Source organism: Crinia signifera, chromosome 4 (assembly GCF_055691185.1).
Source record: "Crinia signifera chromosome 4, ASM5569118v1, whole genome shotgun sequence".
Taxonomy (NCBI): domain Eukaryota; kingdom Metazoa; phylum Chordata; class Amphibia; order Anura; family Myobatrachidae; genus Crinia; species Crinia signifera.
The window spans coordinates 310,196,920-310,215,718 of record NC_139220.1 but is presented as its reverse complement, the minus strand read 5'-3'; the positions used below and the strand labels follow the sequence as shown (position 1 = coordinate 310,215,718).

The 18,799-nt window shown below is 45.3% G+C and overlaps 1 protein-coding gene across 1 annotated transcript in view; it reads left to right on the top strand.

Annotated features, from left to right (window-relative positions):
- Positions 1-18,329, top strand: part of LOC146073333 (uncharacterized) — a 55,596-nt gene extending 37,267 nt beyond the window's left edge. The window contains exons 8-17 of the mRNA XM_083180510.1: positions 1,511-1,615; positions 3,254-3,369; positions 4,859-4,920; positions 5,939-6,069; positions 6,801-6,857; positions 8,414-8,582; positions 12,918-13,085; positions 14,391-14,488; positions 15,247-15,308; positions 16,707-18,329. Coding sequence (XP_083036636.1) covers positions 1,511-1,615; positions 3,254-3,369; positions 4,859-4,920; positions 5,939-6,069; positions 6,801-6,857; positions 8,414-8,582; positions 12,918-13,085; positions 14,391-14,488; positions 15,247-15,308; positions 16,707-16,754 — 1,016 coding nt within the window. The 3' untranslated portion in view covers positions 16,755-18,329. The remainder of the gene's footprint in view (positions 1-1,510; positions 1,616-3,253; positions 3,370-4,858; positions 4,921-5,938; positions 6,070-6,800; positions 6,858-8,413; positions 8,583-12,917; positions 13,086-14,390; positions 14,489-15,246; positions 15,309-16,706) is intronic.
- The last annotated feature ends 470 nt before the right edge of the window (positions 18,330-18,799 follow it).

Genomic DNA, 18,799 nt, shown 5'->3' with positions numbered 1-18,799 from the left:
TCGTAGCTGTCGATATACGCCAATGCTGGTATCAGCCGTTTATCCAGTGTACATGTATATGTCACATAGGGGTTTATTCTAGTTCATTCTTTCTGACAAAATCCTTCTTAGATGGACAAAACCAAGTGCACTGCAGGGGGGCAGATGTAACATGTGCAGAGAGATTTAGATTTGGGTGACTTATTTTGTTTCTGTGCAGTGAAAATACTGACTGCATGATTTTACACTTCAATATAGATCTCACTTTGAAGAAAAACCCCACCCAAATCTAATTCTCTCTGCACATGTTACATCTGCCCCACCCGCAGTGCACATGGTTTTGTCCATCTAAGAAGGATTTTGTCAGAAAGAATGGACTAGAATAACCCCCTTAGAGTGCAGCTTCTTTTGTCTGCGTATGGGCCCACGATGGCGCACCCACGACAGTCCCCTAGCACGCCCATAAGAAGGACCCCATCTGCTTATTAATTATTTATTAACAGTTTCTTATATAGCGCACACATATTCCGCAACGCTGTACAGAGAATATTTGAACATTCACATCAGTCCCTGCCCCAGTGGTGCTTACATTCTATATTCCGTACCACATGTACACGCACGCACAGACATTCTAGGGTTCATTTTTTGTTAGGAGCCAATTAGCCTACCAGTACATTTTTGGAATGCGGGGGGGGGGGGGGGGGGGGGGACCGGAGTACCCAGAGGAAATCCTCGCAAGTACTGGGAGAATATACAAAGTCCGCACAGTTAGGGTCATGGTAGGAATCGAACCCATGACCTCAGTGCTGTGAGGCAGTAATGCTAACCATTACACTATCCGTACTGCCCAATCCAGTTTATTTATTTACATTTCCGATGACATCAGCAGTGTATGCAGCCATTGCAGACATATAATTCCTCCTTACAGCCTGAGAACGTGCTGGCTTCAATCTGTAGACACCACACTGTGGGGCTCATTCAGATGGTTGGAGTAGCTGTTGCTTCTGCTGCCTAACATAGCGATATCTCTGTCTATAACTGCAGCATTAGGCTTCTATTACAAGTAGGCGCCTCCTGCTAGTGATGTGAGATGTGTCCTAGGATGCAGGGATCAGATCACAGAGACTCCATCGGGTGGCATGGGACAATCATGGCTTTTTGCGGGTGCTTGGAAGAGGTCAGGGAAACTCTATCCATTGACGGAGATCCAGGCCTCTTCGGCCAATAATTACGTAGCTGCAAATACATTGGCATGGTGTACATAGCTGACTCAGGCCTTATGCTACGGGGGGGAGATGTGTCAGGTATTGGAAAGAGGCCAAGCAGAAGTTGGCCAATGCAGCAGAGCATCTCCTAACTCTCATTTATCTGGCAGTATCTCCAAGACTTGATACCTCTTCTCCACTCAGAAGTATAATCTCGGAATGTGTATCTGTATTACATATATATATCTATATATACTGTATGTGTATGAATATGTTACAGTTCTAGACCAGAATTCTATGATGGGGTTTCCTTTGTCATTATTTAGGGGGCGGCTGTCAAAATGGAGGCATTTTCAATGGAAAAAAGTGCCAGTGCCCAAAAAACTTCTACGGGCTGAAGTGCGAATTCATTACAAGCGAACAGACAATAGGTAGGTTTGGCCATCAGAATTCTACCCAGACATTTGGCTTTTGTGGGTCAGGGTGATAAGATACTGTTCCAGCCTAGTGGGCACCTGGGGGTGTGGCCGGTGGGTAGATGGGTAGTTCAGGGTGGAGGGCGGTAAGATCGTGTCACCGTAGCCACGCCCCCGCTATGCAGTACTGAGAAAACCCGCCTAGCAGGGGCGGGGCTACGATGATGTCATTCAGTGTGATTTAGGTTCAAGTGCAAGGCAAGGTCTGAAGGCATGAACTGTACCCTCTCGGCTGTTAAGTCGGCACTGCCCCATCCTAAGGTGGAGCTATATGTAGCTTCTAGTCGCTTAATGAGTTCATGCTGGATATTATGGTGCCATTATTTTGGGAAACCAAGGGGTATATTTACTACAGTGAAGGTTTATCGGAATAGAGATGCTGGCCATAGCAACCAATCAGATTCTACTTCTCATGTATCTACTGCCTTCTACAATATTGATAATGATGTGCATGATAATGACCACCATTAACAATACCTTTGTACATGTCGTCTAGTGTGTATGCACTATATCGTTAACGAAGCGCGCTCCTGCGGGTCATTAGCGATGTTCTCTGTCGTGTGCACATTCAGGATAATCCACATTGCACTGGGCAGTTTACATAGAAACATAGAATTTGATGGCAGATAAGAACCACTTGGCCCATCTCTTCTGCCCCTTTGCTTTGGCGGCACCAGGGGACGGTCAAGAAATCCCCTGCTCTCTCCAAAGCTGCACCTGTCTGAAAAGGGGGAGTATGGCCACCTGTAACGGGGTCTTGATACCTTGAATCTCCAATGACATCACTAAAGGGGGCTGGCTTAGCTAGGAAAGCCCCGATAACCACATTCCAAGGGTGTGCACACTGATAGAGACTCGTACAGTACTGTTTGGGGCTTCAGGGCAGAGCAGAGGTGATTGGTGTAATGGTACCAGAGGGGAGGGGGATCCTGGTGTGGGCATCGTTTGGGTGGAGGTGTTGCTGGGGCTGGTTATTAATGGGAGGGAGTACCCACCAGTCCCCCCCCACCCCAAGGGTTTAATCTGACTCTGCCAGCTCCTTCTCAGTAATAGGAACCAGGTGCTGCAGGTTAATGTCACACTGCAGCACCTGGCTGATATCACTGCGGAGCAGTTGGCAGTTTGGTGTCACCCCTTGAAAGGCCCACACCCCTTGTAACACCTCTAGTTATAATGACTAACCCACTGTTCTAGCAAGTGAGAGGAACAGAGAGAACCGGGGGTCATCAGCCCTTGCAGCAGTCCCACGCTATAGTCCATAGAATTTGGCAAAGGTACCGCAGAGTAACTTCTCGGTGTAGTGGGGTGTCACCAGGGGCGTTTCTAGAGAGGATGAGGCCTCACACAGAGTGGGGAGGTTGCCCATAACAACCAATCAGATTGTAGCTATCATTTCTCTTTTGCATAATAGAAATTGATAGGGAAATGATAGTTAGGATCTAATTGGTTGCTATTGACAACACCCCCACTCTTCATCATTAGAACCTTTGGTAAATTTACTTCCTACTGTACATGTTAATGGTGCAATTTGCATGAACATTTATGTGCTGTACATGTTACATGCGTGCCTTCATGTGTCTTGTTGTATGACAGATAATGTCATCGTCAAAGTGGAAGTCAATGTCACCATCAATGACACGCTCACTGAGACTCTCAAGGACAGAACGTCACAGGATTATAAAAAGTTTGCAGAGAAATTCAACAGGACGGTAAGTGATACATTACCAAACACAGCCTGAAATACCATCGTACTGCTGACACACAGTAGAGTCATAAAGAATTTCTGAATTAAAAGTTATTTACAAAATGTTAATACCGTTGGCCACATTTGCCGAACCTGCACAGATATCATGAGATCCTGGAGAAGCGGGGCCAGAGTGGTGGGCGTGGCTCTGTAAACGGAATCCTTGTGGCTCCGCCCCCTGCTGTGCAAAGCCCCAAATGATGTCATCTACTGGTCGGAATCCATACAACTGTTCTATTCTCCTGGGAGGCCAAGAAGTGAAACCAAAATGTTATTCTGGTTCGCACTCAAAGCTGCAAAATATGCAACTCTGCATGTGCTTTAAACGTCGCCCCTCCCCCCCCCCCCTTCTCGCACATATGCACGCCAAACAGGCTTTCTCTGTGCGCCAGGTCCCGTGAGACATGTCTAGCATTGGGCATCTTTTCTGCAGAAAATGCATCTTAGTCACAATGCAGGGTGACCAGGAATAAGTGCGAATGAGTCATTGGCATGACTTCACCACTGGGACTGGACCAATTGACAGGGTACGGGAAGGGAAGAGGTTTAGTACAGCTGGCTGCTAATTTTTTTTCTTTTTTTAGTCATTTGGTGGGGGAGAAGTTTAAAATGTATTTATATGCGCTGCAGCCCTCTGTGTTCATGAACCTCGGGGCCCGATACGGGTGTCTCCCTGTCTCTGGGCCTGGGTCGAGCAGGCAAAACTACTAGGCAAACGTAGGTGTCTGTATACCTCCCACATCACAGTGTATCGGGCACTGTCCCATGAGAGATTGGTGTGGACACTTTGAGTGACAATTAATAGTATGCAATTTTTTCGTTACTTTCCAAAATCGCACATTATCGCACTTTTTAAAATCACATTTTCCCCCGTGAATGCGCATATTCAATGAGATGCGAATTCCAGGCAAAAAAGTACGATAAAGTGCGATAATGTGTTATTTTTAGTCATGAAAATATGCGATTTTTAGTCATGAAAATGTGCGAATTTGAAGAAATGTGTGATTTTGTGTAAAAAAAATAGAGTGAGGTCCCCCCCTTCTGAGCATAACCAGCCCCGGGTGCATTGAGCCGATCCTGGTTCCAAAAATATGGGGGACAAAAAGCATAGAGGTCCCCCGTATTTCTGAAGCCAGCCCGGACTCTTGGACCGGTCCTGGTTCCAAAAATACGGAGGACAAAAAAACTGGGTGCCCCCCTATTTTGAAACCCACACTGGGCTCCAACAGCCCGCTGTGTCATGCCACAGCCGGGGGACACTTTTTACTTAAGGTCCCCTAACCGTACCATGAGCACCGTGGCTGGTCAGCCTTGGACGGGGTACCTGGGGGAGCGGGGACCCCCCCATTTGTGCCAGTTCTGTTACACATGTATGTAGATATTGTAAGTGGGTATTACTACCAGATGGTTATTCTCACATGTCAAGTTACGGTTCTCTCTTTCTTTTGTTGCAGATGTGTGCGTTTTATACAAAACAAGGAAGTTTTAATTGCACAATCAACATTATATCTCTTAAGTAAGAACTGAACATATGTGTAGTCACGTACAGTTATAGGTGACGAGTGTTCTTCAGTTGGAGAAACATCTCCCTTCGTGACGATTATCACGCCTTGAAGAGAGATAAATGGGGGGAGTTGTCCAGAGCAACCAATCAGCTTCTCTGACATTTCATAGGCTGTTCTAGATAAATGACAGGAGGTAATTCTTTTCTATTAAGGCAAATTCTCCATTTGCTCTCTCTACAAGGCTTACATGATCTGTGTGACTTACATACAAGGCAGAACATTGCTCCAGTACAACTGGGCAGAAATCATTGACGTACAGTCATGGTGGACTCCATGGCTACGTCACCTTAGGCTCCAGCGGGCCCAGTCCATGGCTACGTCCCATAAAGTCATAGGCGTTTCTATAATGGGTGTAGTGTGTGCACACGGGCCCCTGGGTCCAGTTGGGTCCACAAACACACAGCACACATATATATATCTATAGTATACTTATCTCGGCACCGAAGACACAAATCACTAAAATTGGGTGCCACGGCGGCCATTTCTGAGTGATTTGCGCATGCGCACTGGATATGTCCCCAGGAACAAGGCTCGGATGCCATGTTTCTGGAGACCTGCACATGAGCAGTTAAAATGCTATATCATCTAGTGTGATTTTATTCATGTGTATGTTTTAATAAATTGTTTATATATTTTTTTGAGAAACGTCTGATACAATTATTTGGAAGCAGCCAGCGCAGGCACAATTTTCTTTATTCTCTACATGAGCAGTAGACTCTGTCATAATGCCCGGGTCTTGTCGCCGTCAGAGAGGAGGGGGCCCACAGCAGAGGCTGTACGCGGGTCTTCTCCTCTCTTAAAAAGCCCTTGCCTTAGGCATATGAGTTTCAGGCGATGGGTAATGCCCGCACATGACCGGATGTAGGGGCAGCTGTCCTGAACACAAAGGGATGTGCGCTGCTCTTTGTTGTCCTTAGTAACAATCCAATTACTGCTTTCTCTCCACTAACGTGTACATTCTGTCCCCAGGTCTGGCAGTGTTATTGTACAGCATGAAGTACTAGTGCGTACTGCTTTTACATCTGCCGTAGAACAACAGGACCAAGCTGTTGGAAGCATTGAGCAAGCCCTAGAGTCAAACTGCACATCAGAGGAAAGTGGTGAGTACAGGATGTCTTTGTCTGCACTGTATGCGTCTATATATAGATAGATAAGTACATCTTGCCTGTAGTAAGCTGCAGTATAAGTCTTCCATACTATGATTAAGCGGTCTGTAATTAACTACAGTACCAATATGTCATGAGTCACTTACATCAGCGGGGTGTTGGATGTGAGCCAATGAGAAGGCATCACCCCCCCGCCAACTGAATCCCAGCACTAGCATGCAAGCGGATGTGGTCTCTCACCATTGAATGATTTCTACGGCCTCCGCCGTGAAAAGGAAGCCTGCCCGCTATCCACCGCTATCATGTGACATCAGCCGCCCGCTCTGAGGATGCATGGGTACGCCCAGCATTTCCATGGGCGCGCCCACCGATTTTGTGGGCAGTCCCATAAAAATGCTGACCGGTCCCCTGCATCCTCCACCTTCCTGCCCACCATTGAATAAGAAAAAAACAGTGGCGGCTCCTTTGCAGCACAGTTCAAAATTCAAAGGGAAGAGCCACACCAACTGCCAATCAAAACTGACTCACTGGCGGTGCGGTTCTCCTATTTAAATTTTGGACAGTGCTGCAGCCCTCCACCACTGTAAATAATGTGTCCCAACTCTATGACTGTGTGACCCCCCCAAAACAGAGTGCACCCTGGCCAGCAATCCATTTTGCATGATTTGCAGATTGACGGATTTGTGATTTCCAGTATATCTCACTGCTCTGTTTTCTGTCTGCAGCTGATTGGTGTTTTAAAGACTCATCCTCCGTTTTGCCAATACCGATTGTAGTAAAAGGTAACGATATCTCCATGTGATCATTAGATAAACGTAATAGCCTCTGAGATCGGAGGTGCAGGACAATTGTGCGGTCGGCCTGTTTTTATTTTCAAGCAGCAATAATTTGCAAGGCAAAATACATTTCATCATCACCCACTGCATCGTACAGTATGTACTGATGGCGCGATGTACTGTAAATTGTTTGCGCTGCAGCAATAAATTGCCGGGTGCACGCGCCCGTGTTCAGCCTCCTCATGGTCGCTGTTTTCCTCTGCGGCTCCCCCCGACAGAGTCTCCTATTCATCAGCGACCATCTGTGGTCGCTGATGAAAACTGGACACTGAGCAATATATTGCACCGTGTGTACGCAGCTTTATGTCGCATTGTGAATTTGCTGGGTACACACATCATTAGTGAGCATTGGAAAAAAAGACCCTGGAACTTAGTAATGTGGCTTTACAAAGGTATGATTAAAAATGGCAGATTTAAAATGATAGCCGGTCTTGGAAGTAGACAATACAAAAAATAAGCAAAGTGTATTGTGTTATTCAAAATAGTGCCTCCAGTGGTGACCATCCACCAATAAACACCATAGTCTCCCCCAGACATTGGCCACCACAGGGAGAAATACCTGGTTTGTGACCCTTACATCATTTGCCATTTTTCCATCTATTATTAAAGCCTCTTCCACATTATGCCACACACCATAATGCCACGCCCCATTAATTTTACCAAGGCCTGGCCGTCTTGTCGGCATCCCTGCATATCATGTCCCCAGTAGTGCCAGTTGCAGTTATCCCCAGTGTGCCAGTTACATATCCTGTCCCAAGTATTGCTAGTTACATATCATGTCCCCAGTAGCACCAGTTACAGATGTCCCAAGTAGTGCCAGTTACATAACATGTCCCCAGTAGTGCCAGTTACATAACATGTCCCCAGTAGTGCCAGATACATATCATGTCCCCATTAGTGCCAGATACATATCATATCCCCATTAGTGCCAGTTACAGATGTCCCCAGTAGTGCCAGATACATATCATATCCCCATTAGTGCCAGTTACAGATGTCCCCAGTAGTGCCAGATACATATCATTTCCCTATTAGTGCCAGTTACAGATGTCCCTAGTAGTGCCAGTTACAGATGTCCCCAGTAGTGTCCTTTACAGATGTCCCTAGTAGTGCCCATTACAGATATCCCAAGTAGTGCCAGTTACAGATGTCCCTAGTAGTGCCCAATACAGTTGTCCTCATTAGTGCCAGTTACAGATGTCCCCAGTAGTGCCAGTTACAGTTGTCCCTAGTAGTGCCCTTTACAAATGTCCCTAGTAGTGCCCATTACAGATATCCCAAGTAGTGCCAGTTACAGATATCCCCTGTAGTGCTTTTAGCAAAAAAAATTGGAATAATTTGGATAACAGATATCCCTGTATACATAAGCACAGTAACAGTAGCGGTACAGAAGCTTGTGAGGAAGGGCGACCAGTGGGCTAAGCCTGACAGCACTGACCTCACCACATGGGTCTATAGGATGTCTATCTGGATACTTAATTTAATCCTATGTTTTGTTTCCTTAGATATGTGTTCTGATTCCCCTGATATTCCTGAACAAATTTCTCAGTATTTTTATGGTATAAATGATACAAACAGCCTCCTGTGCGTGTCAAACTGCAGTGCGGAAAACGTGTATTTCGTGGACTGCATCCATGGGCAATGCTCTCTCACGGACAATGGACCCTTTTGCTAGTAAGTACTTTCCTTATCGCCTCTTCAAAACTTCCTCATCATGCTATCTCAGGAGCCAGTGCCAGAGTCTTCTGTGCCCATCACTTCTTTTATTTCCACCCGAGCACGTGCACATATACCAAGGGTCCTCCTGCCCTTCTTCCCTATATCCTTCTTTACCACCTCTAAAGATCCTTAAATGTCTTTTTCTGTGGCCTTATTTGTGGCCTTTAATTTAATCTCACAACTATTCAGTGCATGCAACATCATTACACCACTTTAGGAGCATCAAAGTTCAAACATGGAGTTTAGAAGGAGCCTGGAAATAGTGTTCTTATGTGTCTTCCAGGCCATGTTTAACCTTCTTGGTCTCCACTATCTGCTTGTCTAAACCTCACACATGCCCTCATCCAGTCTTCTTCATCTTATCTTCATGTTGTGTTCTTCTCATTATCCTCCTAACACTCCTCAGCCTCCAACATCACCTTTTTATCCCCCAGACATATTCAACAAAATTTCTCCAAAAACGACCATCTTTTCTGTACTCCGTATGGGACATCTTCTCTAAACACCATCCCAGATCTTACCTTCTAGAAGGGTTTCATTGTACAGATAGAAAGTGTCTAGTTGGGCAATCTGTAAGTTGACCCCATATGGTCAACATATAATAAGTCAACAGGAAAAAAAGGTCTACAGGTAAAAGGTTGACTTTGTTTACAGGAACAAGAGGTCAACAGCTAAAATGTTGACTGAACCTGTTGACCTCTTGTACCTGATGGTCATAAACACAGCCAACCTTTTACTTGCTGACATCTTGTACTTGAGGACCATAAACACAAAGATCTACTGTGTTTATGGTTGACAGTACAAAAGGTCAACAGGTTCAAAAGGTCAACAGGCTTAATGGTCGACACACAAATGGCTGACAGGTTTCTTTGGGGGATTTTTTTTTTAAATTCTTGCTTTAATTCTTCAACAGGCAAATACATTTCAAGTATACATTACACCACACGTCTTCTTCTGGTGTAATGTATACTTGAAATGTTTCTGCCTGTTGGGTGTCAACCTTTGCTATTTTAAATGCTCAAGCACGGATAGGAATATCCAAATTAACATGAATTGAAAAATTTAAAAACTTCTTCAGGACTCCATATAGATTATCAGGAATGTGTATTCAAAAGTTCATATCCAAACCAGTAATAGGCATAGAAGGTATGGCATGACCAAACATCCTTATCGGCATAAAACAGCTAATAGAACTGTGTAGGCATCATAGACAGTCGTCCATTGACGGCTGCCGTTTCGGTGCACCCTTGCACCTTTATCGAAAAGAGGGAATTCCTAATAAGTACACTGGACGCTAAGAAGACACTATTGATATTTGTTGTTCATTTGTAAGTTCCTACTAGAAGGGGACTTAGGGCCTTATTCTAGTTGATTCAGACGGATGTGTATTTCGGACAGGAACCGAGCATTCTTAGCCCCGCCTAGTGTACGGATCGCTCACAGGGTCTGAATGCGGTATGACGCCGAGCGTATGGACCGCAAGTAGATGTTTCATGTGAACACCTCCTCCATCTGTGGGAACCTCCTCCATCGCCGACCATCGAATGATGGACCAAGTGGTCAGGCAGCACCGAGTGCTCCAGAACACTCAGACATTTCTCCATATCAAAGCAGGGATATGGGCGGCCAGCTGACATCCAGCTATGTCAGCTGTCCGCCCAGGGCCGGCGCCACCACTAGGCAGTGTCATGATTGGACGCCATCCTGTCATGAGCGACCGCCATTTTTACGCCAGAAGGAGCGTAATTGTACCACGATATTCTGCCCTAATTGTAAATGTAATTGAGAAAGTGACCTGCCTTTGCCCTGGATGGTTTGGAGGAATGGGGGGTGAAGCAGGAAGGCAGATGGGATCCCTTTCCTTTGAAGTCCATGCTCTGTTTACAATAATGTTTCTGATATGGTGTGCTATCTACTCATCCTTGGAACAAAGGGAAGCAATTTCCCCTAGGACCCAGATCAAGATCTGGTCTGCCTGGTATGTCTCAACACGGTCTCAAAGGTAAATTAGCCAGCCCCTGGGTATATCCTAAGGAAACCCCTGGACAGGGAGATTCCTGAGGTGGGGGCTGTGATTGTGTGTGTTTTGCAAATCTTAAAAGTGTGTGTATCACAAGACATGTTGTTCATTTTCTTTGGAATGGGATGGGTCCGATACCTGTCTCTGAAATGATCCAGTATCCGGAGAGATTTCCACTCCAAACCCCGCTTCATGCTGTGTGTCCTGGAAGCGGTTTGTTTCTTTATTCCCATTTGGTTTTATTTCAAAACTGTTTTTTTTACGTTTGACTTACCTATTAATCATATATCTTGTAACTTATGTTTCTGTAATATACTGTAAGCCTTGTAGTGTTTTCACTTAATTAAAAGTAATAATTAGTTCTGGTGTCTGCTGTTTCCAGCCCAAGCCTCTGATGAATTCGTCAGAGCGCTACCGTGTAACTTATAATTTGGTGTGTCGGCAGAATCAAAGCTGTCGCGGACTAAGTCCAAAAAAACCTTACTTTGATTGGTGGCAAGCGGAATCGTGGTGAAATACGCACACGCTTGGGATACTCAGTAAAAGTTTCACGTGCCCGGGATTCTCAGATTGCCGTATCTGGGGAATCGCCGACTAGGGTCGTGACAGGCAGCATTAGGATGTTATGGGAGCCCAACTTAACATCCATTGTCAAAAAGGCCCAACAGCGGCTGTTCTTTCTGAGGCAACTGAAAAAATTCAATATTCCGCAGGAGCTGTTGCAGGTCTTTTACACTGCTATGGTGGAGACTGTTCTATGCTCCTCTATTACAATCTGGTATGGAGGGGCCAATGAATCTGACAAAGGAAGACTGCAAAGAGTGGTGAGGACAGCAGAGAAGATTATTGGGATGGATTTCCCCCCTGTAAGGGAACAATACTTAAGTTGGGTCAAGAAGCGAGCTGGGAAGATTGTGGCGGACAAACTCCATCCTGGCCATAACTTGTTTGATATTCTCCCATCAGGTATAGTGTTCCCTCTAGAAATGAGGACGGGCAGGGCGCCGCTGCACAGGGGCAGCGCAAGGGGGGCGGACCGGGCCCGCCAACGTCACAGTTGTGGGCGGTCCCGGGCAGCCGACATCACAAAAGGGGCGTGCCCGGGTCGCGACGTCATGAAAAGGGGCGGGTCCGGTCGCCGGCGTCACTAAAGGGGTTACGAAGTTACCGTGCTGCCGGGTAAGGCCGTCTAAGGCAGCGCTGCGCTTCCCCATGCACACAGCCAGGGCAGGCACCAGGCTGTTTTAGCGGTGCGCTGCTAGCAGGGCGCATCTTGCCCTGTAAAAATCGGGCAGGCTAATACAGCCTAGCGGGAACACTAAGGTAGACGCTTCAGGTCCATTCCTGTCAAGTCGTCAAGAACCGCAAAAAGCTTCTTCCCGATAGCTATTCAGCTATTGAACAATGTACTCTAAGATACTGCTAATCTAAACACCTAACTGCTCTATCTAACCTTGCAAATCCTAACATGTGAATTGTCTTTTATATGCGCAACTGATGCAATGTATGTATGTCCTGTTATCCCTCTTGTACCATGCTTGAAGCTGCACTGTATCCACAAAAAATTCCTAGTATACCAGAGTATAAATATGACCAATAAAGTGATTCTGACTCTGATTAAATGCCGCAAAATGCAGCAATCGCATCATTTCAGCCCGCCCCCTCCCTGCGGACCCGCAATTTTACACTAATTAAACCAGCGGGCAAGGGGGGAGCGGGGGCAATCACCAGAAAGTGGGAGACTTGCCCACCTTCCGGGGGGGGGCGGGAGAAGGACCTGATTTTCGGGAGGCTCCCGGGCCATTCCAGGAGGGTAGGCAAGCCTGGCCTAGTGTATTGGAGCCTTTAGTCTATGGAGACTGGACAAGGTGAGAGTGTGTACTCTGGATGCAGGGCCAGTTCTAAGATAAGGCAGCTGCCTAGAATGCCAGGATCTAAGGGGAGAGGATCTGGTGGGAGTAGGTTGAAGTTTTGCCTAAGGTGCTGAGACGTCTTACACCGGCCCTGTGGGGGTCATTGTAGGATTAGCCTTGGAGGCAGGCTTAGAAGGAAGTGATTGTGAGTGAGGCAGCAGTTAGAGAAGGTGGGAGGGTCATGTGGACTGAGATAATGATATGAATAATAGGCAGAAATATGTATATTGTTCCATAAGTATTATATTGTATCATAGGCACTGATATTGTATATCAGTATTGCATTGTATCATAATCACTATTACTATCAATAGGAGACTCCTTCACCTTACACGTTCCTTCTTTTTATCTCTGCAGTTGTGAGCTATCAGACCAGTACTGGTACACAGGAGATCGGTGCGAGACGGCCATCAGCAAACCCGGAGTCATTGCTGGAGTGACTGTGGGCCTGGTCGTTCTTCTCATTATTATTGTGACTTTGACTTACTGTTCACGCAGAAATCGCACGCACAAGGACAAAGTCTAGTAAGTGTCACAATATTGGATTCTCTCAGCATTTTAAGGCTAAGGGTGAACCAGCGGAGGAGTGGTCTGTAGCAACCAATCACCTTCTACCAGGGGCGGATCCAGGAGAAAATGATAGGGGGGGCACCAAGATAGGGGTGTTAGTGGTGCCAGTGTGCACGCTGAGGAGGAAGGGAAGGAGCTATTTTAAAGCTTAGCTCACGCTGCCGCGGCCACCTGTTGGGACCGCGAGCCAATCAGAGCTTGCTCGCGGTCCAGTAGCCAATCAGGAGTGGTGGCTCCTGACTGGCTGCCGGACCACGAGCGAGCTCTGATTGGCTTGCGGTCCCGGCAAGCGGCCGCGCCAGCACGAGATACGCTTTTAATATCTGGGACTCGGGAGCTCAGCTGCCCGGGACCTAGCGGCTGCTGCACAGCTGAGCCTGACGCGCACACTGTATACAGCCGGGCATCAGGACGATCTGCCCGGCTGTTAATTCTTTGCGGCAGCCGGCGGCATTTATATTTTAAAAAAAAAATGTGTCAGAAATGAAAGGGGGGGCACGTGCCCGGGTGCCCCCCCCCCCCCCCCCTAAATCCGCCAGTGCCTTCTACCTATCATTCTGTACAGTCTATAAAATGACAGCTGCAAGCTGATTGGTTGGTTTCAGCAACGTCTTCTACTGTCCTCCTTAGCAGGTTTGATGCATCTCCCCCAAGGTCAGCAAAGATTTGTTTTATATTTCTTATATATTATATAATGTTAAATGACTGGAGAATTCTACAGCCAAATATGTAGAAATTTATTTGATGTTATAACTAACTAAAGTGACCCAATTAATCTATTTGTGAGGAACATTTCACATATGTTCCACAATAAGGCAAGATGTTCATATATTGCTAATATTATTACATACTTGCCTATTCTCCCGGATCGATCAAGAGGCTCCTGCAAAATCATGTGACCCTCCCGGCCCTCCAGAAGAGTGGGCAAGTCTCCTAACTTCTCTGCGCCTCAGGATCCATCCCCCTGCTTTGCAAGATATTAAATAAATCATGTCATCTAGCCTCAATGCCAGCTTTATAATGCCAGTAATCCCAGCAACATATAGAGGCGGGGCCAAGATTGTGTGTTTCGGCCACCATGCCACCTGTACCGCCCCCTCGCCTCCAACCCCGCCCTCTGTGAAATTTCATATGCTGATTGTAAGCTCACCTGGGGCAGTGACTGATGTATAAGAAACATCTCAGACCAAAAACCTGAGCTTTGTCTACAACGTGCAATAACAAATGTATCTGAACTTCTTCCACCTCTCGCCCATACAGTTTGATAGAGCCAGAACTACAATGGTATGAGCATGGAAATGAGAAGAAAAACTATGAACGCAACATCAGAAATCTGAAATCTCCCAACAGGATGCAAGGTGTGAAATCTCCTATGCATTTGTGCAAGGCTAACCCGACACACATTTCTACTGACATAGCAGGAACTACATTACATCTCTTTATCCACATCCAAATAGTGTATACAGTGTACTTGTCTAGTGTCCCAGACTGTCCGGGGGACTCACAGGAATCTCCTGGGAAAGCAATGAACCATGCACTTCCCAAGTGTCATGGGTGTAACTTGATGACATGAAGGGGCTGGGCTAGGGTGACCAACTCATCCCTTTAATCCGGGACACATATTAATTACACAGGTTCTGTGGCTGGCTTTCGCCTGGTTTTAAACTGCCACACCTCAAGACTCCATTTCACCTGGTTTTAAACTGCCACAGAACCTGTGTAATTAATATGTGTCCCGGATTAAAGGGATGGATTGGTCACCCTAGGCTGGGCCTAGGTATCACAAGTTAAGTTAAATCCTCTTGCGCTTACCACTTGGACCTCCCAAAGAGGGATGAGGAAAATGGACCTCCTTGCTTGTGACCTCCAGCCAGAACGGAGATCACAAGATTTGACCAATATGGTATTAACCACTGCATAGGGTGGCTTGGCGGGTAACCCTACTGGCGCACATTGTTCCTTGAAACCACTGTTGTAATTCCATTGTCAATTCCTTTAAATCTTTTTTTTTTTTTTATTGTGTTCAGATGTGATTTCACTTGGGAAAGGACATCTAGCTACAGTTCTATGTAGAATAGAAATTGGCTTATTTGTCATTGTCTTATGACTGTTCTAGGGTCCCAGAGTTCCAGTGCAAGTTTTCAACCATCCTTGGAAAGAGTGAATACAGATATAAGGGTGTGTAATACAAAATTGAGGAATGCATTAAAATGATCCCCAAATTTTTAAAATTTTAAACATTTTTGCAAAAATATTCTCCGCTCTTCCTCCATGACCTCCTTGTTGGTGGAGAAATCAAGATGCATTGTTATTTTGCAGTACAGAAGGGTGCATTAGACCATTTTTTTGTCATGCTATTCAAGGTTGCACAAGTAATTAAGGAATTGATTTCCATCATGATGCAGAGAAAGTTTGGGCACCATGGTGGCTTACTGGGACCTCTTTTGTCAAGAAACCAACTTAATCGTCACAGACTCTGGAAGCAAGGACCCAAAATCCAGAGAGTGATTATTACTCATTGTTATTGCAATGCATAACTAACATTCAATCAGAGCTGGAGCTTGTGAACCGGCAGCCAATCAGAAGCTGTGCTTGGCCGATTTTGATTGACTGCTGGTTCGCAAGTTATGATTGGCTCATGGACTACACCAAAGTTGAAATACTGCCATCTCTGACTCTTAATGGCTGTTTTTTCGCTATCCAGCTGGCGTTCTACCCCAATCCACACTTCTGCCACCTGGAGTCACTCTCAATACACACATGGGCCATTGCCATCTCCGCCTCCTGCCTGTAATTATACAAATAAGGCAATCATCACCAAGAATGATAATATGTTGGGGCTGAAGGATGAGCGGAATGTGCAGTTATGCATATAATGCATTGTTCCCTGTAATGAAGGGTTTCAAATACCAACTAACCAACTAAAAGTTCCATACGGGTCCTGGACATTGATACCAATATTAGTATCAGTGGTTTATCCAAACATGACAGCCTGGAGAAGTTACAAAGTGTGTAGATTGGATTGAAGAGCTGACACACTGGAACAAACCACAACCTTTGTTCTTTCAAAGAATCCCAGACTTTTGTGGTTGGCGATCCAACTGTTACTAGCAATCAAATTCCATGTACTGGACCATGGAGGATGTATTAGTTGGACAGAAAGTAGTATATTTGCAAAAACTAAATTAACATTTTCTCTTGTGCACTCAGGGCCTGATTCTGGTTCACTTGCAAAAGAAAATTCTTTCTTTAATAGACAAAACCATGTGCACTGCAGGTGGGGCAGATGTAACATCTGCAGAGAGTTACATTTGGGTGGGTGTGTTCAAACTGATATCTATATTGCAGTGTAAAAATAAAGCAGCCAGTATTTACCCTGCACAGAAACAAAATAACTCACCCAAATGTAACTCTCTCTGCACATGTTACATCTGCCCCATCTGCAGTGCAGCATGGTTTTGTCCATTAGATAGAATTTGCTTTTGCGAGTGAACCAGAATCAGGCCCTAAGTATAATGTTTTTAAAGTTTGACATGTTGGCCACTCTAAGATCACTGTCTATATTATCGCCCACAGGTAACCACCCCCAGACCCACATTAGTCAGCCCAGGACCTAAGAAGTGAATCGCCTGGTGATGCCATTTCCCCGAAACATAGTGTCGGAAGAACTTGCAGAGAAGAAGCTGCTCTGTCTATTTCCAGTGTTTATTCCAAGCCAACATTATCTCCTCAATGAACTAATGACTATAGACGGAACCCAAATATACATTCTGTATGAAGAATTTCAAGAAGACGTTCTCAGACCTTTAGCAGTACTTCTAGGAGAACTTTGACAAAGTCAACCCATCTGTATTGTGATTAATAATTGTCTTTTGGCAACGTAAAATTTACAAGTAAGGTATCTGGTAACCACTACAGAAAACATTGTATGTCCATGAACATCGGGGAAAGATGGGTGCTCGGTAGAATTGGTTAAAATCCAATAGTTTAATAATTCATGTTATTAGAAGAGAAGCACAGCCCCTCTGTACCAATTAAACTCATATATGTTTTATTTATCATGATTACCACTATGTTAAACAGAATCATTTATATCTAAAGGCTGACAGAATTTTTTGATTTTTAAAAAAACCAAATTGTAATACATTCTAGAGGCTGATGACAGCACTAAATTCATAATGGATAACCATCAGAGATACTGTAGAGTCAGCTATAACAGGGACAGATGCAGGGGGAGGGAAGTGAGTACAAGTTTACCCAACCATAGGGCTGGCCATTGACCATTGATGGTCTATGACCAATGTTGAATACTTTTGTCTTTGATGGGGAAGGACCAGATGGCTTTCTACCATTGATGATGCAAAAGCAACAATTTTTTTTTTACATAGTCGGGACACAGAGCTTGGCTCCGCCTCTGACCCTCTCACAAAGCTCCGCCCCTGGCTCTTATTGTCCCACAACCAACTGTATTGTAAAGCAGGTGTGACCATCAATAAGTAAAACCATCAATGGTTCCCTTGCAGATGGTTAAAACCATTGACGTTATCTTAATGGTAACCCACCGATGGCCATCCCTAACCACCTCTCCGGCAAAAGCAATACCACTACTCTGCAATAGTGTGTCATAGCTTCCTCATATACCACTTTACACATATACACCATTAGGATTAGGGGAAAATAAATAATTTTTTTATATTATATTTTTTCGCTTATAATTCTTCAATACTGCAATCACCATTTACTTAATCATGTATGTTATCAAAGCAGGCAAATCGTGCAAACATCAATCATTTATTATAATAATGGATTTGGTGCTAATTAATTAGCATATATGCAATTGGTGGAAGGAAAATTCAGGGAAAAAAAGAAGCCAACCATCTACATTTAACTTGAAGACACAGATAATTTCTGCCTCTACACAACTGAAGTTGTTGAAAGTGTGTGTGTTCCAGGAGGGCTTCGTGCCCTATCCCAAGATGGCCCCCAAGATTTATTCTGAGCACATGCAGTGGCCATCTTGATACTGTGAAGGGTATATGAGTAGGTACTTTGAGAGATCTGATTGACTCATTTACACATTTGCAGTATACACACTGATGAATTAAACCCCACTAGGCTCAAGCTCTGCTCCATCATCATTTGTACATGTAACAGTGAGTACAGCTGTGCCTGCTATGTTGCAATAAACCAACACCACTGTTTAGGGAACCAGGCTGTTTCTAATGCTGGGTACACACCAGGACGATAAGGGTCCGATTCTGTCAATTTAGATCCAATTCCGACCGGTTGTATGCAGATTGTATGTACTATCGTGTGTTTTTGCCATTTATTTGATCCGATTCCGATCCAATGCGCGTTCACGCCACTCGTTTGGTCGCATCTTTGGTCCTACGTGCTGCAGGTAGGATCCGGCAATCCCAGGCCGACCGACCGTCAATCGTATGCAGATCGTGAGTGTTTTTTGCTGCCTCCGTCGTACGTCCGTCGGTGCGTCCGTCGTTTGATCCAGCCTATTTGAGTGGCATTTCCTAAACACTCCCCCGGCGCCATGTTTTTCCACATAGCAAACAGCGCTGGCGCAGCAGTTGGACTCTCCTTCTTGTCTCAGCTCCCAGAACAACAACCTGGTATGTTTGCACTCCCAATGCGCTGGGCTCTCTGACGTCTGA